At 42.2% G+C, this 27989-nt stretch overlaps 1 protein-coding gene across 1 annotated transcript; it reads right to left on the bottom strand.

Moving 5' to 3' along the window:
- Positions 1–27945, bottom strand: TNFSF8 (TNF superfamily member 8). The gene is made up of 4 exons (XM_016152464.2): positions 27413–27945; positions 17228–17270; positions 5139–5210; positions 1–3693 (listed from the first exon to the last, which is right to left on the bottom strand). Exons 1-4 carry the CDS (start codon positions 27605–27607, stop codon positions 3299–3301), a joined length of 705 nt encoding a protein of 234 aa, XP_016007950.1. The 5' UTR covers positions 27608–27945; the 3' UTR covers positions 1–3298.
- Positions 27946–27989: the final 44 nt, after the last annotated feature.

Here is a 27989-nt window from a genome sequence, read left to right as displayed (position 1 = left end):
TTCGATACGTGTCGCTTTATTTATTTTTTTTTAAAGCAGAGGCAGATATAGCAAAATATCAATAGACATTAAATAAGCTGGTGAGGCTTGGGGAAAATATTATTTTCTGTTCTTTTCATAATTAAAAATAAATACAATTGTATATAAATTTCGTAATGCCTAGAGCAAAAATTGGGCTTCCTCCCCTCACCCCAGATGAAGCAAATGACCTTTAAAACAATTACTAAGGGAAAACACAGATTCACATGTACATATATTTATATATAACACACATGTGCATAATGCACATGTATATATATATATACACAAATGTATACACATATACAGATGTATACACACATATGTACATATATGTATGCAAACATGCATAACTTCGAAACTTCAAATTGAAACAAGATTTTAATTTTTTTTATTGGAAAAAATACTGGCCTTAGATATTTCTTCAGTTTCTGAGCGATAGAACTTTTATACTGTGAAACTCTAAGCTTTTTCTGAGATTTGACCATGTATTGAATCTACAGACCATCTGCATCCCACGTTAGAATGATGGTCCTGGAAAGCCCTAAATGCTGGGGACTGCTCCAATAGGGCTTGAAAGATGTGATCTGCGGGGTTAGAGCCGGGCTGCAGAAGGGGACCAATAAAGCCTGGTGGGAAATAGCGGAGATAGGAGTCAAGAGGTTGGGCTCAAATCCTAGCTTGGCTTGAGGGCTTGGCTTAGCTGGTCTCTCAGGATCTTTCCAGAGATGACACTGACTGACTGCTCATTCTCTTAAGGACTTTGTCCCGGTGCCAGAACAATTAGTGGTATTCCAGGGATTCTGGAAAGCTCTCTTCTTTGGTAAATTCTGCCCAGTTTCTCTCAGTACTTCTTCCCTTTATAACCTGTTTATATCAACCTTCCTGGGCTGCTGACCCCCTGCTGAGCCATCTTTTGTGTGACTGGGAAGTTCCAAGAAAGAACTGGATAAAGAAGTTACCGGGATGTAGTGGACAACGGAGAGACTAGACTGGGTGAAGAAAAACTTATCAAATGTGGAGAAAGTCCTATGAATGTTCCTAAGGGCAGAAATACATTTAGTTTACATTGACTCATTATTTTTCATCAACAAACCTATATTCCTCCTCTATAATTTCTACAAGTATACTCTGTGTGTGTGCATATGTGAATGTATACATGTGTGTATGTGCATGTGTGTGCGCGTGCGTGTGTGTGTGTGTGTGTGTGTGTGTTGGTAGCTGTGGAGAAGGGAGAGTCTGTGAGCTCCAGTCGAGTTTTTACTAAAGAGGCCTATGTTTCAGAAAGCCTGAGTTCCTAGCTACAAAAATCATTTATTTTACTTGTATAGATGGTGTCTTTTGCTCTTAACATTCACAGGGGCTCGTTAACCCTCAAGGGGTAATAGAATTTAGTTTTAAACTTCCTAGGTTGTCTGCTCCCTATGTATCTATTAGTTGAGTCATTAATGATTCTTCCCTTACTGTTTTGTCTTGCTACAAGGTTCTTTTTAATGCTGTGCCCCCTGTGTCTTCAGCTCTTAGCTGAAGTATTGTATTACTTGACAAAGTATTGCTTGACAAAGACTGAGACTCAGTGGGAAAGTTAGATACCTCTGCCAGAGGATGGTTGATGAGGAGTGAAAATGGAATCCTTCTTGAGTTAGAATATGAGATGGTAGAAAATTTGCTTAGTTTACACATGCTTGGGTTGTAGCTACCTTTTCAAGAATGCATGAGTTCTTTTAAGGCAAGATTCATTTATCCTGCAGTTAGGTTATAACACAGCGCTAGATGCCCCCTTATTTTCTGGCTTTGGGTCTTCAAAACCTGTCTATGTTTTTACCACATACTACTTGGCTTGCTGAGTTCAATACCCTTCCCAACGCCCTCTTCTCCCAAAGAATCTACTCAACAGAAAATGTTAAAGAGTATGTTATCTTTACTGAATATTTTGTTGACCAGGGAGGAGTTGACATAACATGCTGTTCAGCAAGTGGCTTAAACTTTTCCCTCAGTCACTCTGTTCTCCCAAGTTCTCATCCAAATCACTACTGCTGTATTTTAGTTCTCTTAAATCTTACCTAATCTTTCTCTGACAAACTTTTGGATTCCTACTCCTTTCTTTTCTCTCCTCCTTTTTGAGAAAAATTCAAATTTTGCTCCATTTTTTTTTTTTTTTTTGCATAGCAATTAAGGGTCTCTTTCCTTTCTGAAGCATAATCTCAGGGGTTTACATTTTAGGTCCCACGGTCCTTTCAAACAAATAAGATGTTCCTTCGAAGATGATGTAAAGGTTGATATAGCTAGAGAAATCTCTTGGCTACCCAAATCAGGAGAGGAGGTTGCCATTTGTTCAGAGGTCCTTTTCACCATTTTCAGGGTCATCATTGTCTATCAGCAATTTCGTGGGGCCTTAAAAACCCTCCATAGCAGTGGTTTCCTTAGAGGTGTTGAAGCAGGGAACAGAAAGAGATCATGTGGGAGTTGGCAGCAGCTGTATGCTGACCAAATGACAGCCTCGCATTGACCACTGTGCATTGATTTGTGTTTGCCGAACGCACAGCATTCTCCTGATGGGAAACAAAAACTGTCTGTTGTTGACTTATTGTCAATCTTAACTGGAGTGGAGTCAAGCCTGGTCGTATGATTTTCCAGACACCAGAAGGCCTCTTAGATTTGGGATGGTCAGTTTGGCAGTTCTTTCTTTTGCACATTGTACATCCTACAGCTCTTTTCCTTTGGCAAGTTGCCCTGAACCTTGTCCCCAAATTCTGACTCTTTTGAGGTGACATGCAGCCAGGTGCTACTAGCTCCATTGGTTTTATGCTGGTACGGGGGCCTTTACTTTGGTCATGGGCTTCCAGAACACTGCCTGAAGTCTTAGTTCACAGGTCTGTGATGGAAGAGCTTGGTTTTCTGAGGTAAAAGAAACTTTGGAGAGATTCAAATCCAGCCCCTTTATTTTTCAAATGTGGATCCTGAGTTCCAGGGAGGGGAAAGGAATAACTCCAGGTCATACAGTGAGTCAGTGGTTAGGCTAGGGCGTAAATTCGTCCCTTCTGATTCCCACATGGGGCTCTGTCCACCACACTACGTTGCCTCCTGTCTGTAAAATACTTCACTCAAAACTTTTTAACCCTGGAGCGGTATCTTCCCAAGAGACAGAAGGAGAAGCATACTATTTAATACTCTGTGGTTTCGGTCTTGGTCTAAAGTTTTCTTTTTGTCCAAGTGTTTGTATGGATGAAGTACTGTATGGCAGAGAGTTGCTTTCTTCCAGAAGGCCAGGAGGAATGGTTCAGTCTGAACTACTGTATAAGAAGAGGGACAACACATTCTCGAGAGGAAAGGTGTTTGTATCCACGTACTGGAATTTATCCACCTTGACTGATATGGTGGTGTTGACCTGGAGGTGCGCCAGCAAGAACTGAGTGAGATTTTGGTATATGTTTTCGGTTTGCCCTTCAGACTCGCACACTGTCACCAGCGCCTGCTTTTTGACATCTTTGTTGATGAGAAGCTCCAACTTAAGGTCGACAGAGTGTCCCGGGCATTTCACGAGAAACTGCAGTTGGCAAATAATGAAGTACCAGCCTGGGTACTGGATCACAATATTCTCATCCTGATACCTGACTCCATAGATAATACCATCTTGGTTCCAAGACAACTTGGTTTTGTTTATATGCTTTGATACTGGAAAGAGGAAAAAAGAAAAAAATTATTGGGTAGATTAGATGATTCGAAGTCTTTATTCGAGGTTCCCCATTCAAGACCCACGTCTTCTATAATATCCCAACCATCCAGAATCTCTTCAGTGTTACCCCTTCTAGGTGCTGCTTCATATTCAAGGCCCAGGTACAAAATCACCCTTCTTCCTTTTCTCTAAAGTTGAATGCTCAGAACACATATGGCGTTGGATCTCTACCTCCTATAGAATTGTTTTCCACTTAATTATTATATTATTCTGTATTTATTATAATTTTTATCTTTGCCTTTTCAGACTATAAGCTCCTGGACTATACTCCCCATAAGTTCGGAATGATCATGTTCATTTATTCAACCAATCAATGAACATTTGATCAATGGGGGACTCCTATTTGGTAGGCATTGCACAAAGTATCAGAAATAGGTCATTCATTTTTTTTTTCAGTTAGTAAAGAATTTAGGCATGAAGATGTCCAGGAGAATCTTAGTCTGTTCACTTTCACATTAAGATAATCCTGTAACCGCTCATTGCCTGAACTGTTGAATGTCTTCCTCTCTTTAGCAGGGCAGCCAAACATCACTGTGTAGACCCTTGCATGCACATTAAGGGGCTCTTCTGGGATGGGATTTATAGAAAAGCAGAGAATTAGAAGGTCCTCTAAGCCAACATGTTCACATTGGAAGCCAGGTCTCCCTGAGCCCTAGTAAGTAAAAATCAGTGCTGACTGGCAAGGGTGACTTTCAAAACTGGGGATCTGATGTGTTAGTTTAAATCGCCTCTGTGCCTTTCCTTTGAACCTCATTGTAATTCAATTGAAGGGTGAGAACTAATCTAACTATAAAATTGAATTTCAAAAATGAGCAGAGTGGCTACTTAGAGAATCTTGGCCCATGTCCTCCATATCTCATCTTGCCCAGTGTAAGTGGCTCTCATCATTTCATTTATAGGGGGCCTCTCACCTAAAGCATGCTGCAATATGCAAATCGGCCCTGTGCCAACATGTTCATTAAGCTGTCAGTCTGGGGACAAGGCAATTTTGTGGTTCTCTTGTGAATAACCTGATAGAAGCAGAGATAAAGAGCCCTCTCCCCTGGCATGAGGGAAAGCACTGTGCACTTACTCCGCAACTTGTAGGTGATAGAATAGAGAGGCCGAGTGAGGCGGCACACAGATGCCTGCAGAGGTCAAGCAGGCAACATAAAGAAGTGAATAGGGCTATGGAAAGAAGAGCCTCATAGCTTTTGAGTAACTCTCTTCCCTTTTTATCCCTAAGCATTTCAATTCCAATTATAAAAAATAGCATACAGGCTGGAACACATCTGCAGGTCACATTTGGCACAGGCCTCTGCTTGGAACCTCTGGCTTAGAAGTTTCAGAAGGGCTGTAGGAAGTGGTCCTCATATGGCTAGGGTCCCTGGGTTTGGTTACTGACCTTGGAGGTAGGCCCATGACTTCTTGAATATAGCCTTTTCCAGGATACATGAGATGGCGTCTGAGCAATTTCCTAAAAATAAGTAGATCACATATTAGCTGTCATTCTCTGCTCTGCGAACTGGAGGCCAGACAGACTGAGTACATTGCCCCATGTCACTCAGCCAGGCCGTGGTAGCCAGAACAAGAATATCAATAGTAACCATAGTTGTCCTTCCTCTGAGAGTGCGCCGGATGCTGGTCTGTGTACTTTTACATATTTCAGCTAATCTCATTTTCAAAACAACTCTGCAAAACTAATGCTGATGCCTGGACAAGGTCAACAATAGGAGGTCAAGCAAGTTGGTGGAAACGCTGAGATTCAGTCCCAAGTGGATCTGGTTCCAGAGTCCAGGTTTCCTGCTTGAGGCCATTTTGCTAGTCAGTGGACATAAACATACCCATGTGCTCAATTTTAAGAGGATAGAGGATCAAAGAGATCTAAGCAGGGAGCTACCTATCTGGAGCTGCCTGGGCAGGGAAAAAAAAATGTTTATGTCATCATGGCATTTGAAAAATGAAAACATTTTAAATATATTCACTGGTGGTGATGGCTTAACTTCCTCTTTTTATAGAAAATGTTTTGCTTGCAAAAGAATCAAGTTATACTTTTTCTGAATTCAACTTATTCTGGGCAAAATTCCTTTTTTTCCTTTGGGCCTTGGTTTTCCTAGCTGCAAAACTGGAAAATCTGTGACCTGACATTGACATCTTTTGGATGATGTCACCATAAATGACTGTTCATTCCGTCTATCAGAAACTAGGCAGCTATAGTCCAATTCAGTTGAAGTGACCACGCCCTGATACGTTGGCTCACTGTATCTCCGCTTCGTCCCTGTCATGCTCACAGTCCTCCCCACTAAGCTCTCTGTTCGGGCTTAAGACAACCTCTCCTGGCCTTCATCACAGCACCCTGGGGATTTGGAATAGCTGAAAGTTAAGGGAAGAGTTCCCTCTGCTGTCTGCACAAGTTCATTGCTAGAGGCAAAAGCAGGGGCTAGTTTATATCCTTGCCTGCCCTTCCCCCTTAAAGAGGTCTGGTCCAATGTCTCTAGTGATGAGGGCTGGTAGGCCAGGTATTATTCTTCTGATCCCATCTCTCACTCATCCTCCAACCTGCGTTCTTCCCCTGCCTGTTTGAGCCCACAGTCCACATTCTTTGGGTGTGTAAACTCAGAACCACAATGCAGAGGGCTGCTTACTCTCTAATGCGCTGTGACTACTGTTGAGAGTCACTCTGGCCCAGCTTCCTCTTTGTTGGGTATGGAAAATCAAGCCCGGAGGAATTACAGAGGGGCACGTCTGTCTGCATCTCTTCTCTGCTTGAAATCCTTTTCTGACTCTACTGTGTCTGCTGGATCAAGGCTAAGCTCCTTCCTTTGTGTTCACATCCCTCACCTTCCCTCTTTGCCTTGCACGCTCTGTCCCAATAATAATAGTAGTAGTAATAGTAGTGGCAGTAATAACAATAATAGCTAATTATATTGAGTGATGACTCTTTTCTAGGTACTCTGCTAAACATATTATATGCATTATTTCACTTAATACTCACATCCACCCCACAATAAAGGTACTATTATGATTTCTATTTTGTACATAAGGAAATCAAGGCTTTGAGGGATTTAATTACTTGTTCATATTTGCACAGCTAGTCATTAGTGGAGTGGAGATTCAAACCCAGGCTGTCTGACTCGAATGCCTGAGTGGATCGCTTACCACTCTCCAGTAGTTTGGGGGCTTCTGGTGCCCTTAAATACATGACGTTGATTTGCCATTCCACTGGGAACCCACCCTTCACTAGACAAGTGATGGCTTGTTTAAAGCACAGCCTGGCAGTCATCTCCTTCAGGAAACCTTCTCTGACCTTTCCCTCTCTGCCAACTTGCCTTCATTAGACTGTGAATCCTCGGGAAAAAGACTACTGTTTATATATCCCCACTGCCCAGCCCGGAAAATGCTCTGCATGTGTTTGTTACATTGAATCATCTGGTCTGTATCTCTTTCTTCCTTCAGTGGATGTGCGAGGTAAGGGAATGCTTGGCTTGCCTTTCCCCTGAGGGTTGAGATAACACCTGGCCTAATTCTCCCATTGGTTCTGAAGGGTTAGGTTAGATTAAAAAAGAAGATAAGACTTGCGCCCTACATCAAGGCCAGAGTGTCACACCCAGGACAGGCTCTGCTTGTTGGCCAGAGGCTCCCTCATACCATGCCACTTGTGGTGGCATTTATCAGGTGAGCTTCTGTAAATAGTTGACTGTAAAAGTACAAGCTTGGGCTTGCCTCTCACACATGCAGCTTCTTTTTTTCTTTCCTCTTTAATCTTTGCATGTTTGGTGGGTTGACCTCAGCTGTAATTCTGAGAAACCCAAGGATGGAAAAAAAAGAACAACTTATTTTGAAGCATTTGCATTTCCTGAAGTCAAATGGCATGGTGTATTTTAACTTTTCTTAAAGAATCTTTTAGATGATTTCAAGTGAAAGGAAAAACACAGGCAACTTTCCTTAAGGATGGCATTGCTAGAGCTGGCTAAGGGAAGGGAGTTGGGACCCAGGACACCAGAGGAATTGTAGATAGAATAGGGTGGTTGAACCTGGAGAGGAGCCCAGAGGAGGCCTTTACCATCTGACAAGGCTGTCAGCAGGAAGACAGTGCAGACCGCTCTGCAGGGCCCAAAGGCCAAGGCTCCAAATGCATGTTTAAGGAGATGACACACTCAGCTAATGACTAACCCTCCTCTCAATCTGCATTTCTCAGATGAGGCAATGGAAAGGCTTTCATTAAGAACATACAAATTGGACCAGAAGTCACAGTGCTGGCAGCTCAAATATTTGACCAGTTAGTGCTGCTCAAAGATGCATTAAACTGCTTTGAGGGTGGTGAGGCTTTTCTCAAGAAGGTTTCATGTGGCTTGATTCTCTTCATCTTACTGTGAGTCCATGATATGGCTTTCTTTTTTATTATGAGCATAGGAAAAAGTGTCTTATAGATAGGAGGTGCTATATGCAGCTAGAATCCTATAATGTCCCTGGAATTTTAAATGCTGGGAGCATAGGGAGCAAAATGCACCCCTGTTTCTTTTATTTCCCAGCTGCATGTAAAGGGTGGGAGGGTTTAGTTCAAAGAACCAAATTCTTGGCTGGGGGAAGTGAGAACATCTGTAAGTCATGGCTGAGTTGATGGCCTGGGAGTTACAGTCTAGGAATTTTGCCTCTCTGGGCTCTAGTGTCTCTAACTAGATGATGAGAGTGTGGATTTGATGGTCTAGAAGGGCCCTTCTAGCTTACTCTAGCTGGTATGTAGACTCCGCTGTACACTGCCAGGCCCACTGCTGGGGGTGTGGGGGGTGATAAAGTCAGTTCCGGCTCCTACTGTCTATCTTTGCAAGCATGTCACTGTAACCTGGCTAGGTTACATCTTTAGATTTCCAGACTCCTGCTGTGCTAGAACTCTAGGGAGAATCAAAGTTATGAAGAGCCCGGTTCCATAAGGATTTGCATGGTTCATAGAAATAGAAGTTCCCTGAGAAGTTGCCTGGTCCAGGCTTGGTAACCACGTAACACATATGCTGCCTAATGTTATCCCCATTGCACACTTGTCCTAGGTCACCCCATGAGTTAGTGACAGAGGCAGGATCAGAGCCAAGGACTCCCTACTCCTTCTGTGGGGGCATTTCATCTTTTGGACAACTCAAGTACTCTATGAATTCTTTTGAAGACCAAGGTCTTCAGGTGGGGAAGATTTGTAAGCTCTTTTTTCAAACTTTGGACTCCTCTGGAAGAATCATGAACTTTCTTGTGCTCTTTTCTTTTCTTTTCTTTTCTTTTCTTTTCTTTTCTTTTCTTTTCTTTTCTTTTCTTTTCTTTTCTTTTCTTTCTTTCTTTCTTTCTTTCTTTCTTTCTTTCTTTCTTTTTCTTTTTCTTTTCTTTTTTTTTCTTTCTTTCTTTTTTTTTTTTTTTTTTTTTTTGAGGCTGAAGCGATATAAGTGCCAATAACACCCTGCCAGCCAGTTGCACAAAGGAGCTTAAGGTGGTTGAAAGGATCGTGTTCTAGGAGTCAGTATAATGGCAACCCAAAGACTGGACTCCACCTTGAGATCTCAAGATGTTAGACCTGAAAGGGCCATTATATGGCAAGTTAACCAAGACCCTAGTTTTACGAGTAGGGAGATTGAACCCAAAGGGACTGAAGGTTTGGCCCAAGACCTCATAGTAGGATAGTGGCAGAGCTGGGTTTAGAGCACAGGGCCCCTGACTCCTAGCCCAGGGCTCTGTCTCCTGTTTTTATTTTTGTTTTGTTTTCTTTCTTTTCCTTTCATTTCCTTTCTTTTCTTTTTTTTTTTTTTTTTTTTTTTTTTGGTCTTCTCATGGAGTAGAGAGCGTTAGTTGTCGGAAGTGGGTTTGTAGCCACCATATACACGAGATTGAAAACTGTCGAGACTGCTGGAGGTGTTAAGAAACCAAGCACTACGGAGCCTCCTCTGCTCCCTCTTGTGGGAGAATGACAGCAGGTGACTTCAGGCCTGTGTGCTGAATCCTGCCAAGTCATAAGTCAGGGGTAGCCAGGCTTTCATTAAGATGCAACAATGCCCGAGGTGGCCAAAGAAACCAGAGGGTGTGTGATCTGAGTGCCAGGCACCTTTCAGGTTAATCGCAGGACAAGACAGACACGGTGCATCTCAAAACAAGCGCCTGGGTTATGGACAATGCCTGTTAGCATCAGATCTGTTACTTCCGCTTACTGACCTTCAATTACTACATCTATAAAGTGAGGATAACATCAGCCTAAATACATGGATGTTGCAAGGCGTGATAAAATTATGTGGCCAGTGCAGCATGTGGCACAGAGGAGACACCCAGCAAATGACAGTCCCTTTCTCCCCTACTCCTCTTTTCCTAGTTGTTACAGTGGCATGACTTAGCAATGCCAATTAGCAGAATGATCTGGTTGATAAAATGCTCATTAAAACAAAGCTCATGACATCGTCTGCTGGATTAGAGTTTCTCAATTAAGTGCGTAAGTGTTTGAGGCCATCTGATGCTTCTGGAAAAGTGTGCAGAACCCTCCTTCCATCTGTCGAAAATATTTTAATCCTTCCAGAAAAGAAAGGAACTACTCTAATGACCCTGCGTCCACCATGTCCTATCTTCTTAGTTCCATCTGTCTCGCAGAATATCTAGGAGAGTCCCAACGGTGACATCTAGGGGAGAGTCTCCATTATCAGTAGAATTTGGAATCAAAGTGAATCCTTAATTTAAGGGTCATTTCAACTGGTTTTAATGTGACTGTTTCCTTGATGACACCAGCCCAACTAATGATGAAGACATTCTAGCACACACTATTTGTTAAACAAAGGACAACTAGGTGACCCTGGATTTATAATCAGCATTTGGAGAATACCCGCCTAGAATGCTCAGTGTTAAGTACATAGAAAGAGATAAAAACACAAATCGAGATAAGATTGGAATTCAGTGGAACCACTTGAAGTTTCCTTAGGATTTTGGGGTCTTTTAAATCCTAACCTGTTGCAGTATGTGAGATAAACCTATCTGATCTATGGGTATTTCCTTGGAATTCACTTATAGTAAATGCAAGTTGAATTGATATTATTAAGGGGGCATTTAAGAAGTACCTTTAAAGTCTATAAAAGGCAAGGTGAATCTGGAGTTATATGATAAAATCTGCTGACATTTTAAATAGCTTCTTAAAAACTCTTCCTAGCTGCCTTAGGCAAAAGTATAATAGCACACTTAGAATTTTAGGCTTGGGATCAAACCGGCTTGAGTTCACATTCTACCTCTGCCATTTACTAAGTTGTATGGCTCTGCACAAGTCGCTCAGCCTCTTTAAATTCTCCCCAAAATGGGGATAATAATAACTCCCTTAAAGAGCTGCTGGGAGGAGTAAGTGAGATAATGCATAATAATGAGTCTTGTGTCCACTACTCAAAGCATACTACATGAGGGTTGGCTCCCATGCCCTGGTCCAGAGCTTGCATGGCTGGGCTTGTAGAAATTTAAGCCAATACATGTGGTGCCTGGAGGACTTGGATAAAATCAATAATAAAGCCAGTTTGAGGAACGGCCTGCTTTCCCTCCCTATTTCCCTCGTTCTCTCTGTTTCTTCTCCCTTCCCCCACCTTTCTTTCTTTTTTTCCTATTTCCTTCCCCAAAGTATTTGGAAGATGAGGTTTTTCTATGGATTTAGAGATTTGTGGTTTGTACGTGCTAAATTCAAGTATACATTTTAATGTTCCTCAGAGATCTAAATAATCTTTTCCTTTCCCTCTCCTCTCGTCTCCTCCCCATTCCCATCCTCTCCTCCCTCTCCTCTCACCCCTGGGTCTCCTCTCTCCTCTCTCTTCTTTTCCTCTTGGCAGGGCAGTGAGGATTGGGTGCGGATCCTTTTGCACTCTGGCTGGCCTCCACAAGACCCTATTCCACCTTATTCTGAGAGGACCAGTTTCTAGTTTATTTATTTTTTATTTGTAAAGAGATTCCTGATTCCTGTTAGGTCTGCCTTAAGAAAAAGACAGTGAGTTTAAGAGTAGGTTTGGAATGAATGTGCTTAAAATAAATGGAGCAGCAAATAGGCTCTCTGAGGCCTCTGAGTATGTGAAAGCAATTTATTCCCTGAGCAGACGTTCCCTCTCTTGCTGTGCGGGTGGTGGGAGAAAGCAGCAACAACTGGTGGGTTGGGCAATGTGGATCCAGGTCAATCCATCTTAGGGCAGTGAGGTTCTTTGCTATTTTTGGTCTTTCTAGAGGAGAGGGTTCTTGCTCCTCTACCTGCCTCTTCTGCTGCCAGTGTAGAGTCCTGTTGGGACCGTGACCACCTGTATCACAGCCATGTGACATCAGGGGTAGCTGGGGAGTAGTGAGTCACCAGCCTCAGTGGTTTAGTTACATTGTCTTCAATAGGCAGCTTTTATTGTTTGTTTGTTTGTTTGTTTGTTTGTTTGTTTTGTGGGGGCGGATTCATTAGGTACAATTAGAGAGCCAACTTTACTTGGTCTCTTTTAATGTCCAATTTTCTTTTTAGCAGGGGGGCTGCAGGAGAAGGTAGTTTGCCAAGCCATGCAAAAACCGTAAATGGTTAGGATGGTTAAATGGTCAAAAATCTTAAGATTATTGCTTGATTCCTGGAATGTTATACTTCAAGCAAAGTTGATACCAGTGTCAGATCATCTGGCTTGCCCCCCTCACTCCTGATATTTTAGAAAACAGGAAATTCCAGTCCCTGAAAGGGAAAGTAAACTGCTTCAAGTCCTAGGATTGAAATGTAGGTACCGCAAAGCTCAACCCAGTTCTCTGCCTTTCATATCTCGTCCTCAGCTGGAGACTGAATTTAGGTGAGGGTGGGCAATGCAAGAAAGGGGTTCTCAGGACCCACATATGGACTCTCCACTTTCCTCAGGGCCTCTAGAAACCTCTGGATGTTTGGGGCCACTTGGCAATCACAGGAAAGACAAATCTCTTCTAACTGGTAGGCTGTGGGAGGGAAGGAATCATTCCAGGTTTCAGGACTACTAATCTGCAAAGCTAGGCCTTAAACTAAACCTCTTGATCCCCTGTCATGGGCCATTTACGCTCCCCACCACTCCACCTTTCACGCAAACCCACGTGTGCAGTTGCCCTAATGGCCCTCTCTGCCCCCAGCTCAGCAAGGAAACAGCTGCCAGAGCAGGTGCTGAGGAAGCCACACAGAGTGTCGGAAGCGTTCCTAGCCTTGGAGACCCGGTGGGGCACTGGAAGGAAGCGCAGTTGTGTTTTACTGAGCTTCTGGCAATAACAATGCTGGTTAAGCGAAAGGCCTCCAAGGTGGGTCAGCCTGGGTTTTGAGGTCTCGTCCTAGTCCTTGTTAACTATACGGTGTTAAGCAAGTCAGTAAGCCTCTCTGTGCTCTGGTTTCCATGCCTAAAAGACAGAGATAATAATTATACTTGGGGCTTTTTTTGAGAACAGTGTGAGTGAGTCAGGAAACGGAGCCCAGTCCTTGGCACATAGTGGATGCCCCATCAATGTTAATTATTTTCACTCTGCAAGGTCCCCATTCATACGTAGTGAGGGAATAAAAGAAAAACATTTAAAAGTCATCTATAGAATTCCTCTAGTACAGGGAAGAACTGTCATTGTGTTGTTGAGATGTTGGGAGACCTGGCAGTAAGATCAAGGTGACCAAAACCTTTCTGCAAAATAAAGTCAGTAGAATTTGAATTTCTGCAGTTTGTGAGGGGAAGTAATGTGTGTGTGTGGGTGGGGGGCGTGGGGGGATGAAAATGGGGAGAAGTACATAAAAATTGGTAGTAAGGAGAATGGGTCGGTATGCGTGGTGGAGAGCTGAACCCCGGGGAGAACAGCTGTCCCTCAAGAAATTCCATGGCTGGAGTGGCAAAGGCCTTACAAGGACAGAGGGGTACAACACTCAATTTGCATTGTCCTCGTGATGGAATGCACTGCCTACTAGCTTCTCCCTGTACCCTAAATCCTGCTATAAACTTTACTATACACAAAGTCTGATGCTGTGGAAACTCTGGGGAAATCAAGGCACAGGTGTCTGTATTCTGTGGTTTGGACAAAGAAGCCACAATAACCTGGGCACATGTGAGATTCAAAATGTGATGGAAAATTGGAATAAGAGATGCAGAGAAGCACCACAAGCTCGGCTCTCCCTGCAGCCCTCCTGGGCGCCTCACCGTATGCGAGGTGGGAGGGAACCTTTTTGATTAGAGATGAAAGAACAGAATGACCCTGTGTCCGAAGGACCCAGGCTCAACCAGGTAGCAGACAAGGGTCGTATTTGCTGTCCCCTTCTACACTCAAAGCGGCTCTGTGTAGAAGTCTTTTTTAATCTGGTTTTCTAGAGGAAAGGAGAAGGATGTGGTGAATCCTCCCAGCACTCTTCCTGGCCCGCAGTCTCTGCAGAATCCCCGGAACGGCCAGTGGAGTCCTCTGCAGGACGGAGCGGGCAGGAGGGGGCAGTGTGCTGCTGACCACTGCCCTGGCCAGGAAGAGGAAGCTTGTTTTGGAACTCAGAAATCCGTTCACTACAAAAAAGGCTTAGTTTTCTGTGGTCTCCTTGTAGCTAATTCTCATCCTGTGCTAAGTGACCGCAGTGTTCACACATGACCCTGCTTCCCAGCCTCCGGGTTGCTGACTGGCTTCCCGCGGATGGTGGATAATTTCCATCAGCTGGAGGCAGAGGGCTCCCTGAAAAGCATCTGGCATCTGCCCTTGTCCGCTCCAGTGACAAACCACACGTCGTCTCTGGAGCTTCCTCCTAGGAGTTTCTGGGAGATGATTACCCTCTGCCCGGAATATTTTGCAATGGCTTTTCAAAAGGGAAAATTTGTAGCTTGTGCTTGTGCACAAGGGGCTTGTTGGGAGAGGATGTCATGGCTGCAGATTTCTTCAAGCTTATAGTTAGGCTTTGTTTCTTCTCTATTTACATATTAAATGAGAGAATTAGAGTATCCTAAAGTGTCCAAGTGGAAGGACTTTCCAGTTCGTTTAGTACCTTGCTGTTATGTTACAGATAAGTCCTCAAGAGGAGGAAAGACTGGCCCAGAGAAACAGCCTGCTGTGGGGAAGGTCAGCTCTGGAGCCCAGGGCTCACTCCACGGTAGTGTTCTCTCCAGCTCGCCCTCCTACTGTGTCTGAAGCTTGCCACGTTAAGAGTAGTGCAGACTCGCATTGAAAGCAGGAGAAAACCAGGGACAGCACACATCAGGTTACTGACACTCATGGCTAAATGTCCCATCACACAGGGCGATAGAGAGGAGCTTCGGATTCTGGTTCTTGCTCTGCCCTCATCTCCTTGGATGACCTTAGGCAAGTCACCTTGATGGCATGAGCCTCAGCTCCTCATCTGCAAAATGGGACACTGGTCCCCATGTTCCTCGCTCGGGAGATGGAAGCTACTTTCTACCAGAGGGTGGTACAAGAAGGTCTTATCAAAAGTCTTGTAGCCCTAGTGGGGATGATTATTAGCATTTTGTTACTGGATGCTGAAAAATTAAGTCTTAAACTGAGGTTGGTTTTGGATTAGTTTAAGTTCTGATATGCACTGCGATGGTGAAGAGATCTGATAAATGATCTTGTCCTTGGCACTCACAATTTTGGATTACACAGACTGAAGCAATTTACCACAAAAGGGAAATTCAGTGACCAATACAAAGTGAGTAGCTTTCGGTTTCACCCATTGTGACCATGAAAATAAAACAAACAACTTAGACCCAAAGCAAATCAACTTAACTCCTGTGCATATCAGCTTCATGCTATAAAAGAAAGGACATTTTCACAGTGTAGGAAAGGACGTACTCTCAGAAGAAAAAAATGCTGCTTATATTAAAAATATGCATAAAACTGGAAAAAAAGTCATTTGCTATGGGACAAAGGGGCTACCAGATACTTCTTTTTCTGATTGCACTCTGGACTGGTGAAAACTATTACAGGGGCAGAACCATTGTTTAGAGCCTCTGTGCTTGTCAACCAGCCATGTACCTGCTCTCCAGGTGTGGAACTGAGATCCAGAGGGGCAGAGATCACCTTACCTAATCAAGGCTTTTCTTATCATTGAAATCACATTCCTGTTAAAGATTACTGTCGGCAAACTCTAGTCTGCGTATCAAAGCCAGACCACCACCTCGTTCTGTAAGTGGCCCCTTCGCATGCCTGCTCATTTGCACAGAGTCTATGGCTGCTTCTGCACCACAACGGCAGAGCTGACTAGTTGCAACAGAGACCTCATGGCCTGCAAAGCCGCAATTATTTATTATCTGGTTCTTTACAGAAAGCATGTGTTTACTTCTGCATTCTACCATGCTTCATTTTACGTTAATGTGACTATCTACAGAAGAGTTATGGGAATTGCTAAGTAATTCCAGCCAAGTTTTAATATATTATTGCTAAAGCTGTAATTATTAGTCCGCCTTGAAAAATCCAGAATGGTAGTCTGTTTGGGGCCTTTTGCCCCTACTTTCTAAGTCTCTGGGTGACAGATAGCAGGAGAGGCATGGCTAAGGGTGTTCCGAAGGAAACTCTAAGTGTGACACTGTTGTTGTGAGAGTGTTTCCAGACACTGTGTCCTCTGGTCCCAAGGATTCCCTGGTGTCTCTACCTGGGTGCCTATGATGGCCCACCTTTTCTCTTTTACTTTTTTTCCTCTAAGTTGTCTAGTTTTCCAGCAAAAAAAGTCATTTTTTGCTATCTAGTTTTAAAGTTTATAGGACTGAGATTGGTTAATGTTCTTGGGCAGAAAGGACATTGGACTAGAGATGAGGACATCTGGGTTCTAGGTTTGGCTCTGTATGACCTTGGACACAACACTTCACTGGATCTTGCCTCACCTCCTTTGTATAAAGAAAACATTAATCAGATGATCTCAAAGTTTTTCAACCTAACTCTGCACATAAGCTTTCCGGGGCTAGTAGAGAAAATGCATTAATTAGTGACTTCAGTGATAAGAAATAAGTGTGTGTGTGTGTGTGTGTGTGTGTGTGTGTATGTGTGTGTTTGGCGGGGGGTAAGCAGAAAGTCTCTTCACAAATCTTCAACTGCATTATGTGTTTTGGCTGCTATCAGTTATCTCATGATTACTATGTGTTGGTCACCAAACCAAGCAATTTATAGAGATCTGATTGGCTTCTCCAATACCTTCATGAGGTAGGAATTATTATTCCTATTTCGTAGACAAGGAACTGAGGCTCCCAGGGGGTACGTGGAGTGGATTCATACCCACATTTGCCTGACTCCAGATTTCAAGCTCTTAACACTGCTTTGCATCTCTGTTCAGGTCCATGTGACACCCTTTGCCAGAGGTAGAATTTCCATTAGTGGGAGAGAGGAGGGCTGGTGGGAGACTTGTGGGGATGAGAATGCCGATCAGAGACTGCTCAGGTGAATCAAAGCGCACTAGCTCTGCCCTGAGAGGCCCCCACCTCTGTCTCCATCTACTTTTCTGTTGGGCACTGTCATGATATTTCTGGTTGCTGATGAACTATGATGTGATGAGGACGGTTCACTACACATTTACTCCAAATCCCAAGGTCTTACCTCCTTTAAGGGGGAATTTGCCTGGTGGGTCAGGAATGGAGTCCTAGGAAAGAAGAAGACAAATAACAGTGTAAGGGTGACATTTAATGAAAACGACTTGCCTTTTTCTTTTTCCATTTTGGTTGTCCTCCATGCAATTTAGAATCCACATGCTATCTGATTCTTAAATTTTAAAAAATTATTTCACTGATTAAGTTAGAATGGGCTTGCTCATCCTTTTGCTTGACAACCTGCCTATAGGAAATGACTTTGAAGATTACTGTCTACATTTCCCAGGTGAAGAATTAGGTGCTGAAAAAGGTAAAATGAAAAGTTTATAGCAGCTCAGCAACCAGAATTTGCAACTCCCAGTCCAGTGCTTTTTTTTTTTAAATCTCTATATGTGTTATTTTTCCCCTTTGGTCAACATAAGAAAAATCAAATGTAGCATATAAATATATGTGGGTTTTTTTTCCATCTTTGATTCATCAAACAGTATAAGTAGGTTGTAAACATACCTGGGAAGGTACATTTCTTTCTCTCCTGTGGTTGGAAATTCTGAATTAATTGAATGTTCTATGCCAAGCAATGTGAGGATACCATAAATAATTAAACTGAGTCCCTGCCCTCTGTATTTATTACAAGTTTAAATTTGAATATAATATCTAAATATTTATAAGCATATAACATAAACAAATATATGCTATATGTTTATATATTCACTTCATATTTTATAGTATTTATTCTGTTATAAACATAAATATACACAAAAATATTTACACAGGTAAGTAAGAAGTCGATAGAAACAGATTGTCTTCTGAAGGGGGATCCTCTTGGCTGGGGGATGGGAGGGGACAGAAGGGAGGTCTCACTAAGGTTCACTGAGCAAGTAGGCAACAGAAGTAGGTGGGCACATTTCTTCACCCCTAATGCATTCTTCAGAAACTAACTTCCCACACCTGGTCTCCCTCCCTTTTCTCTCACCTCGGCCATGGATACACCCCTCAGGTGTCCTGCTAAGAGAGAATGAAGCATCTTATCCATCTTTTAACCTATCCAAGTTGGGAATCTCCTGTAGTGCATTGGAGTGAAATATTAATTAAGACCTAGAGAGGTAGGTGTGAACATTTACATGGATGACACTACCTTGCCAACCTCTACGAAAACAAGATGCTACCTATCTTATTTTCTCAGTGCTCAGTATAAGGACCAAGGACTGTCTTGAGTTTCCCCTTTATTCTACCATTTCTCTAGAGTCTCTGTCCTTTGCCTTCCACTGATGGCTCTTTCTCTGGTAAGTGGATCACTTCTCCAGCCCTAGCAGGTGCCAGTGAGTCCAGGAATTCTCCTGAAGGCAAAGCCCTGGCGTAGCTTTGATCTGGAGATGATGGAAGTCAGTATAAACTTTTGGGGAAAGAAGGTGAACTTGACTTGAAAGTTCCTTCCCTCTTTTCTCTAATGGTCTATGACTTTATCACTTTAGCAGCAATCTCTTTACCTATCAACGGTGTACATTTGTGGTCTCTCCATTACGCATGCAGTTCATAGGAAAACCCGACATCACAAAACTCCCCTCTGGGTTACCTCTGTGAGACCACAAACAGCATCTCAAAATTTAATTGACACCTGATCTACAGCCAAATGTGATCATCGATTAGTGTGTTGTTCGAATGTACAAAGGAAAACATCTATGTTAAATGTGGTGCTAAGATCGTTGAATTTGCTGGCTACCCAGGAAAGTATCTAGGTACAGTGAGAGAATGTTAGAATAGTAAAACCATCAGTGGAGCCATCCCAGAGGCCCCTAGCAGCTGGAGAAATACAAGAGAATCATTCATTCACATATTGAAATACAAGAAAATCCTACATTCACATATTGAATGAGCACCTGGTGTGTGCCAGGCACTTTGTTAAGCATTGGAAGACATCTGTGGGTTTTATGGCCCAGTCATTAAAGCAGTTATTTAAAATATACAAATAAATATGTAATTAGGATTGCAAGTTGTGGCCACAGATATGAAGGAAAAGCGTCAGAATGTTTTGAGATCATACAGTAGCCTCCTTTTTTTCCGAGGGAGATACATTCCAAACCCCTCCCCCCACCCTGCTCCCTCACCCCCTCGCAGTGGATGCCTGAAACCACAGATAGTACCAAACCCTAATATACTATGGTTTTCCAATACACAAACACCTTTTCACTTAAAGGAAGCACATTACAGCTTCTCTTTGGCACATATGAATTGCCAGCATCACTACTATTTGCTCTGGGGCCATTATGAAGTAAAATAAGGGTTACTTGAACACAAGTGGAATGATATTGTGACGGTGGATCTGATCACACAGACAGCTACCAAATGATTGATGGGCGGCGAGTGTATACAGCATGGTGATGCTGGAATTCTTCACATCCTGGGCAGGACAGAGTGGGACAGAGCGGGATGACACGAGATTTTATCGGGCCACTAAGCACAATTTAAAACTTATAAATTGTTTATTTCTGGAATTTTCCATTACATATTTCAGACCATGGTTGACCATGGGTAACTGAAACCGAGGAAAGTGATACTGCAGATAAGGGAGGCTGATAGACTGCTGTACTTCCCAACCACTTGTTAAAATGCAAATTCTGACTGAGCAGGTGTGGGTGGAGCCTAGGAGTCTATTTCTGACAAGCTCCCAGGTGCTGCTGATGTCTCTGGCCCACAGAGCACATTTTGAGTAGCGAGGTTGTATGAGATGCTATCTGGAAGGGGGACCTAATTCACATGCGGGTCAGCAGAGGCCTCTGTCATTTGAGGGCTTTCTGGTTTCCTAACTTCAAAAACAAAGCATCTTAATGCAGGAAAAAGTCCTATTGCTTGAATCTTTACCCAGGACTCAGGGCATCCAAAACAGAAGTGTGAGTATTTCTGTCTCAAAGAGCTCTTCTTTGAAGAGATAAGGTCTCCTAGCTCCTCTGGATGCCCATGTTAGACAAGATAAAAAAAAAAAAAAAAAAAAAAAAAAAAAAAAAAAAAAAAAAGAATCTGAGCCAGAGGGGAACCTAGACATCTTTCAGTCCATCTACACAAGAGGAAACTGGACTCGTGAAGGCAGGTGGATCCTGGACTGGAGTTCTCTGGTGCTCTTTCCACTTCCCTAGTAGAAGTGGCTATTTAGTTTCAGAAGCCAAGGATAAGAAAGCTCACTATTCTCTCATCGCTCCTCTCATTAGCAATTCTTGCATTTGGAAATAGAAAGTCAAGGTAGAAAGAGATGATGATGTTTTCAGATTTGCTGAGGACGGTTTATGCCCTAGGTACTATGCTAAGTTGCTATCCATCCACAAAACTCTCTCCAAAATCTTACCTGGGGATCTCGGCCCTGGCTGGGGAAAGTGAATCATCTTGCTCAGCGACTTGGAATTGAGGTGAAAAGTCCATAGTCTTGACACAGACACAAGCAAATGCGCCCTCCCAGGTTGTCATTCTTAGCCAATTGAGTAACTCAGGAAACTTTTTCTCCATGATTACTGACCAGCTATACTTCCTTCAGTGTACTTCTTTTGGTTCAGACTCTATGTCTGTTGGGTGTTTCCAACAATGTTTCTGTGTGTGGAGGGAAGAACTGCTTATCCCAAGGTGAAATGACTTGATCACAATCATCTTTCCTGACTAGGACTCTGTTTTCTTATTTTCTTTAATTGTTGCGATTACAGAGTTAATAATTCTTCCCTCCACTAGGTTGTTGCAGACATAAGATATTATATATAAAGCATTAGCAAGTGCTTGAAAATTGTACCTATTTTGGTTATTCTCTTGATCCTATCGATATGTTTAATTTGCTTCAATACCTTATAAGGCTATTTTCTTTCACAGAACAATGCTATGCAGGGATAATCAGCTCTCAAATTTGCTTTGAACCAAAGATGCCCTTTCTGATTGAAAATGGCCAAAGGCAACTAATATTTGGAATATGCCAGGGGAATCTCCTATCCCCTTCATTGCTGGTCTCACATTGTCTTATAAGGTGGTCCACGAAGATCTTTGCCAGGAATGCCTCTCTTATTTTCAAGGTGACATGATTAAGCATTTAATGAGGGTGCTTAATTCTCTGGGGCGAAATGCTTTGCGTACATTATTTAATTTGGTCTTCACCTTAAGAGACAGTGATTGACTAAGACTTACAGAAGTGACAATGATTACAAAAAATCCCACAGATGGTAAATAGCAGGGAAAAGATTCAAACTCATGTGTGTTGATTTGGAAGGCATGCCACATCGCCTCTCTGTAGCTGGGGCAGAAAATTCTCCTGAGATTTTGAGAAAGTGGATGGAGGTCATAGAAAATTCCCAGGAGGAAGATGTTTTTTACTGGCAGCCTTCATCTTGGTATGGTTAGTGAAAAAGGGAATTGGAATAGAGTGGCCTAAAGAAGTGCTTCTTCTGCTGGGGGTCTTCTTAAAATGCTAATCCTGATTAAGTAGGTCTGGGATGGACCCTTAGGTTTTGCATTTCTAATGAGCGTCCATGCAATGCCAGTGCTGCTGGGTCACTGACTACACTTTGAATAGCAAGGCCTGAAAGACATTACTCCACAGGCAATCAGAACACCTGAGGTCTTCTTTCACCAAGGAATGGGGAACGTGGAGCTGGGCTCATATATGGGTTTAGGTCAATTTCCTAGAGGTGGTAATCTATCCTCTCGTGTTTCTCTATCACCCAGCTCTACTTCTTGCTTGCTCCCCTGTGCTGGTGGGACTGTCTACTGTTCTGGCTCTGCCATTCCTCTCTTTACACCTGGGCTTGCCTTCCTCTGGAATGTTCCTCTGCTCACTCTTTTGCTTCACCTGAATACCCTGCCCCAAGTCTTCCTGCCACCATCCTTCCAATGGAGACGTCATCTCCATTGAAGTATGCCAGCTAATAAATGCAGAAGGAATAGCAATCATTATTCTTCTATCCTCAGTCTATTAGCTAATTCAGACAAAGGCCATCAGAAAGTGCTAAAACCTCTGAGTGAAGAATATATATGTACATGTCCTCAGAGTAGTACCCCATAGATTACTTATAAATAAGAAAGAAAAAAGTATTTTACAAAAGAGATAGTTGGTGGCTACCACCTAAAAGTGACTAAACACCATCACCATAATGGAACAACCTGACATATGCCTCTAGTCGAGCTACAATAAGAAGTATATAACATTATCTAAGTACTATTCTTGCAAAAAATGTTTCATCTGCATATAATCATGAGTGAACACTAAGACAAATCCAAACAATGAACTATTTTATACAAAACTAGTCTGGACCCTTTAAACATCAATGTCATGAAAAATAGGTGAAGGACATAGAAGACTTGCTCCTCATTGCTTCTCAAACTTTAATGTGCATATAGATCACCTGGAGACCTTGTGAAAATGCAGATTTTGATGCAGTAGGTCTAGAATAGGCCCCGAGATTCTGCACTCTAACAAGCTCTCAGGACCACCCTTTAAATAGCAATATTCTAAATTCAAACAGACATAACAAAATACAGTCTGTGACCTGAGAATGGATTCTGGATCCTCAGATAAAATAAGGCACAACAGATGTAGAAGATACTTTTGGACAAGTGAGGAAATGAAAATGTGGACTGTGCATTATTATTAGATAATGTTATTGAATTAACTAACTCTCTTCGCTGTGATAAATCATTGCGGTAAGTAGGAGATGGTGGCTGAAATACATGTAGACGAAAGGTCATGATGTCTACAACTTACTTTCATATATGTAGAAAGAGCACAAATACAGCAAATACATTAACACGGCAAATTTAGGTGAAATGTTATATGAGTCTTGCTATTCTTTCTTACTGTAGGTTTGACAAATGTTCAAAATAAAACTTTGGGTATAACATGATCCTTCTAATTCCTGGGGGAGACTCAGCTTCTATTCTAGTTCTTCTGCAAACCACTCCCTCACTCCAAATAGAGACTGTCAACTTTTCTTCTGGTTTATGACATTCTGTGCCATTCTGCTCTAAATTCAAGCTCTTGGGTATTTGGCCTCGTCTCCTCAACCTACAGAATTCTCAGAAGATAGAAATCCTGCCCTATTCACTTGATCCTCCCGTCACAGCCCAGCATAAAGCTTGACCCTGAGATTTTCAGAGGAACTGATAAATTCGATGCATTGAAGAGAGTAACTTGTGTAGAAGGAGGCATCACAGGGCATTTCATCTCACCCCTATATTTTATCTGAACTTAAAAGCAAGCTACCACCATGCCAATCTACCACTGAAAAGGCACTCAGCTCCTCTCTTGGCAAGGAGGTGCTACAAGTACATATTACTTTAAAAAAGGAATTTTCTTGGCTTATAAAAAGAAAGGAGACAGCTGCTTTCTCTTTCTAGAAAGAGTCTCCTTGAAAACCTAAGGATCCTGAGCCCTTCTGCTTTGTTCTAACCTTTTGAATGTAAATGGATATTTTCAGGGGCTGGATAAACCCTGTCTCCAGGTTTATAACAGATAGATGTCCCTAAGATTCAAGACCTCAGAGCCCCTTGAAATGTAAACACTTCTGGTGGTCGGCCTTAAAGCCTTCTTCTTATCTGACCCTTTGTTTCTGGAGGAGATAAAAGAAATTTTATTGTTTTTTCTTTGCTTTGCTGTATAAATTGTGTGAAATTTCATCCTGACATATCTCTGTGCACTCCATTGTGCTTGCTTACTCAATAATAAATCAATTGTCTTTCTTTCCATATTGAGGCAAAGAAGTGTCTCTTTCTTGGTAGTACTTTTACTTTCTCAAGAGTATAGTGGTACAACCTTCTTTGGAAGCTGAGTGACAATATTTCTTGAAGTGAAAACTTCACATTCTATTCCCATAACTAGGAATTTATCCCACTGATATGTTCACAGACATGCACAGTGAGCAAAATTCTAGAGAAAAACATAGGTGTCCTTCACTAGCGCAGGTAAAATAAGTTATGAAGCAGTAATACCTTAAAATGCGCATGTGACTCATCAAAAGAATGAGGTGGCTTTCCATGTATTGGCAAGGAAGGGACTCCATGATATACTGCCAAGTTATCAAAGTAAGGTGCAAAATGCCAAGTTTACTATAATGATGTGTGTATTATATATTTGTAGATACACAGACTTTTTTGGAAGGACAAGGAAGAATCTGTTAATGGTGGTTATCTCAGGAAAGAGGGATTAGTGGTTGGCTGGGGAGGGTGTAAGAGATTTTTAATTTTCTTTTTTCTTGTTTCCTGTTTACTTTCCTTAAATCATGTGAATATAATGTTCTATAACAAGTATACTGGTTTAAATGTAAATGAAACAAAGTTCAACAACCACAGAGACTGACATTAGAGACGACTTAGAGACAACTAACTGTTGCACACACTAGATGCTCAATAAATATTTGAGGCTGAAACCTAAGTTCCTTCTTTTTCTCACCCAAGGAGTTTGACCTTGGAGTTATTTGATCTTCAGGCCAAATTTTAATGCAACCTTTGTCGATTTTTCTGTTTGCCCTACATCTTTGTTTCTCCATCCCTTTGCTCATGCTGTTCTGCTGGCCAGGAGTGCCTTCTCCTCTGATCTCCCTTCTCCACCTGTTTGAAATTATACACATTTCTCAAACCAACCTGAAATTCCATTCTCTAGTGAACTTTTCCTTAGACCTGCCTAGGGAACTGTTCTATCTTCTAAACCTGGAGTCTCATGGTAGCCCTACCTTCAGTCACCTATATAAATATTATGACTTATCTTGTTTTAATTTTGTCTGTACATATGCCTTTTTGCCTACAACTGTGTCTTCTTAGGCCAGTAAAATCATTCTCATGGTTCTCCACTCCTGCCCCCATCTAACCACACATTTTGAGTGTGCTATGTGGCCATCAACTAGGATGTGAGTTTATGTTCCTTGGGTATCTCCCATTGATTTTTTTTTTTTTATTACCAGAGTCTTATTAGAGTCTCTTTATTTGTCTAAGTTCTACCTATCCTAAAGTCAGCCTGTATCCCTTCTTCCTGCAGGAAGCCTTCTCTGATAGCTTGAACTCAAGGGGATAACTCTTCTTATCACTTATAATAGTTCATATCTGAACAATTTATTGGAAACGATATGTGCAAAACATTTAACGCTTAAGATCACAATGCTTTTAAGTAAGCAACTGATATTTCTCAGTCTAAGAAATCACAATACACCACCAGACTGTATAATCATACTGTGAATCTTTTCACATCCAAACGTGAGTGCTAAGTCAAGGAAATGGATGCACAAGAGGATAAAGTTCTGGAGAGGAGATTGGGAACAAAGTTTCTTAGTGCTTCTGTGGCTATCTGAATTGGAAAGGGGAATGCTGTGCTCATTAAACCAGCAGTATTGACTTTACCACTTTCTCAGGATGACTTAGTTCAAACTCTGTCACCTTTCTGTTCTTCATTTTCCACATTTACAAAAATGAAGCAGAAAGATCTACTTCAATTCCTTCATGAAAAAGAATCAATTCAACTAAAATTGGGATTTGGATAAGAACCACTCTGGATCTCTCTCTAGCTTTATATGTCACCATCACCCCGCCCCACCCCCATCATCTCTCTCTTTCTTTCTCTCTCTCTTCCTTTCTTCCCCCACCTCCTCTCCTCCACCTCCTCCTTCTCCTCCACCTCCTCCTCCTTCACCTCCTCCTCCTCCTCCTTTCTCTCTCTCTTTCTCTTTCTTTCTCTCTCTCTCTCTCTTTCTCTCTCTCTCTCTCTCTCTCTCTCTCTCTCTCTCTCTCTCTCTCTCTCTCTCTCTCTCTCTCACTCTGGTTGCAATCTTTGACTAAAATCCTTCTCAAAGGCCTATTCAATTTGTTTTCTTTGGCCATTGCTACAAAATGATGCACCTCTAGTTTACATCAAATTAGAATTACAGAGATGATAAAGCCTCTACAATTTTAGGGTCAAAAAAGACCCTAAAATGCTTTCAAGAATATTATTCTTAGTAGGTATAGATAAAGCCACTAAATTATGAGTTTTATAAATTCTATCTAAATTAAACATTCACAATTGTTTTCTTTCACTTTTATGGAGATATGAACCTAAAAGCTTCATTTAAATTTCATACCTTGAGGGCACTGAGAAAAGATACCAAAGCCTTTTAAAGCCTGATTCTTTTTAGTAATCTGTAAGTTATAGAGCATTCAGCCTAAGACAGCTGAAGGAAAACTGGGACAGAGTCCGTAGGATTGTAATACCATGAAAAATGGAAGCTGTGAAGAAATAAACAGAAATGTTCTCACTTTGACAGGGTGGGAAGGGGGTACAGTTCTTAAACTAATAAAATTAATAAAAACTTTACAAAAAAAATTCATGAGCAATATATACTCTCAGTACAGTATTTTCTATAATACACACTGGTGGATTCTTTGTAAACATCAATTTCCTAAAATATGAAGAAGCTTCCTCCTTCATCTCTTCTGTTTTTATGACTAATCTTACCATTTATTTCAAATAGTAAGTCTCCTGAGACAGTTTGACTCCACAGTGCATCCCCATAATTGCTTGTAGGTTTAGTATTCTGAACAGTCTTAGAGACTAGGTGTTAAAAAACATCTCTGTGTTCTTCTGCCTCTACGCTCTGTTTTTTTGTGACATTCTAACCTCTTCAAAGCAGTGACTCAGGAGGAAGCTTTCAATTTGTTTTGCGGGCTTTAACGCTGAAATGCCCAAAGCCCTGAGCGGTCCTGGTCTTCTCTCTTGCCTCCCTCCCTTCCAGGTCTTGTCCTTTGAAATTTAGCTCCTTGTTTAAAAAGCTCTTGACAATAGCCAAGGGCCTCAGAAGTCTCAGGAACATTTGGACTGAGACTATAGAACCTTGGAATTTGGTCTGAAGATCTTGAAGATGTGATAACAAGTTGTGCAAATATGTTACCAGGTTTCCTTCTTGCTTCCTCCCTGATACCAGTCTCTGGCTCAGCAAGATTCGAATCTTAATTTTTCAAAGCTAATAGCTCTTCTGCCCTCTTTTGGCTCATGTGAATCTGGAAAGTTTTGAGAGCATGGCTCAACAAATTTTTCTCTCAAAAGGCCAAAATATTTCAGAGAGTTAAGTTCCCGTTTCTTTTCTCCCTTTCTCTACATGATATATGTATTTTTCCCCCTCTAAATTTATTTATTAGTTTATCTCCAAGGCTCCGTCTCTGGGGAAAACTGAACATAAATCAGAAAGGCAAAAAAGAGAAGTCCACTTACCGTCTTCTGAACTACCAACACCATAATGGTTGCCACGGCAAAGACGAGACACAGAGCCAGCGTGACTGTGGTAAAATAGAAGTAACTGCGGCTCGTGGTCCCCAAGTGGCTGGCAACGGAGCCAGCTGGCACATGCATGGCTGTGTCTTGAGCAGGGGCCACTTGGTTGAGTGCTCGCTGCAGCCGTGCGTCCATTCTTATATAGTCTTCCCCGCATCACACCTTATCTCTCCTCATCTGATTCGGTTCTGGGCCCATCTCAGTTCCAAGAAGGATTCTCCCCTGCATCCTGGATCATGTGACTTGGAAAAAAACCTTCACGGGCTGCCTCGCGAAGAAACTCTTCTCTGGGGGCGTGAGGTGAAAGGCAGCAGCAAGGGTGGGGGAGAGGCTCATTTTTCATCTCCTGGGATTAATTTGAGGGCAGAGAAACTGTAGCTACAGAGAAGGTGGCTGATGTCAGAGGGCGAGTAGGAAAATGACAGTTCCCTATTCTGGGGTGTGTGTTTGTGTGTGTGTGTGTGTATCTTTGTGTGTGTGTGTGCGCGCGCGCGCACATGCACAGAGTGACTTCTGT

The sequence above is a fragment of the Rousettus aegyptiacus genome, unplaced genomic scaffold (genome assembly GCF_014176215.1).
Source record: "Rousettus aegyptiacus isolate mRouAeg1 unplaced genomic scaffold, mRouAeg1.p scaffold_m13_p_3, whole genome shotgun sequence".
NCBI lineage: Eukaryota > Metazoa > Chordata > Mammalia > Chiroptera > Pteropodidae > Rousettus > Rousettus aegyptiacus.
This window is presented reverse-complemented; position numbering and strand designations above follow the sequence as displayed.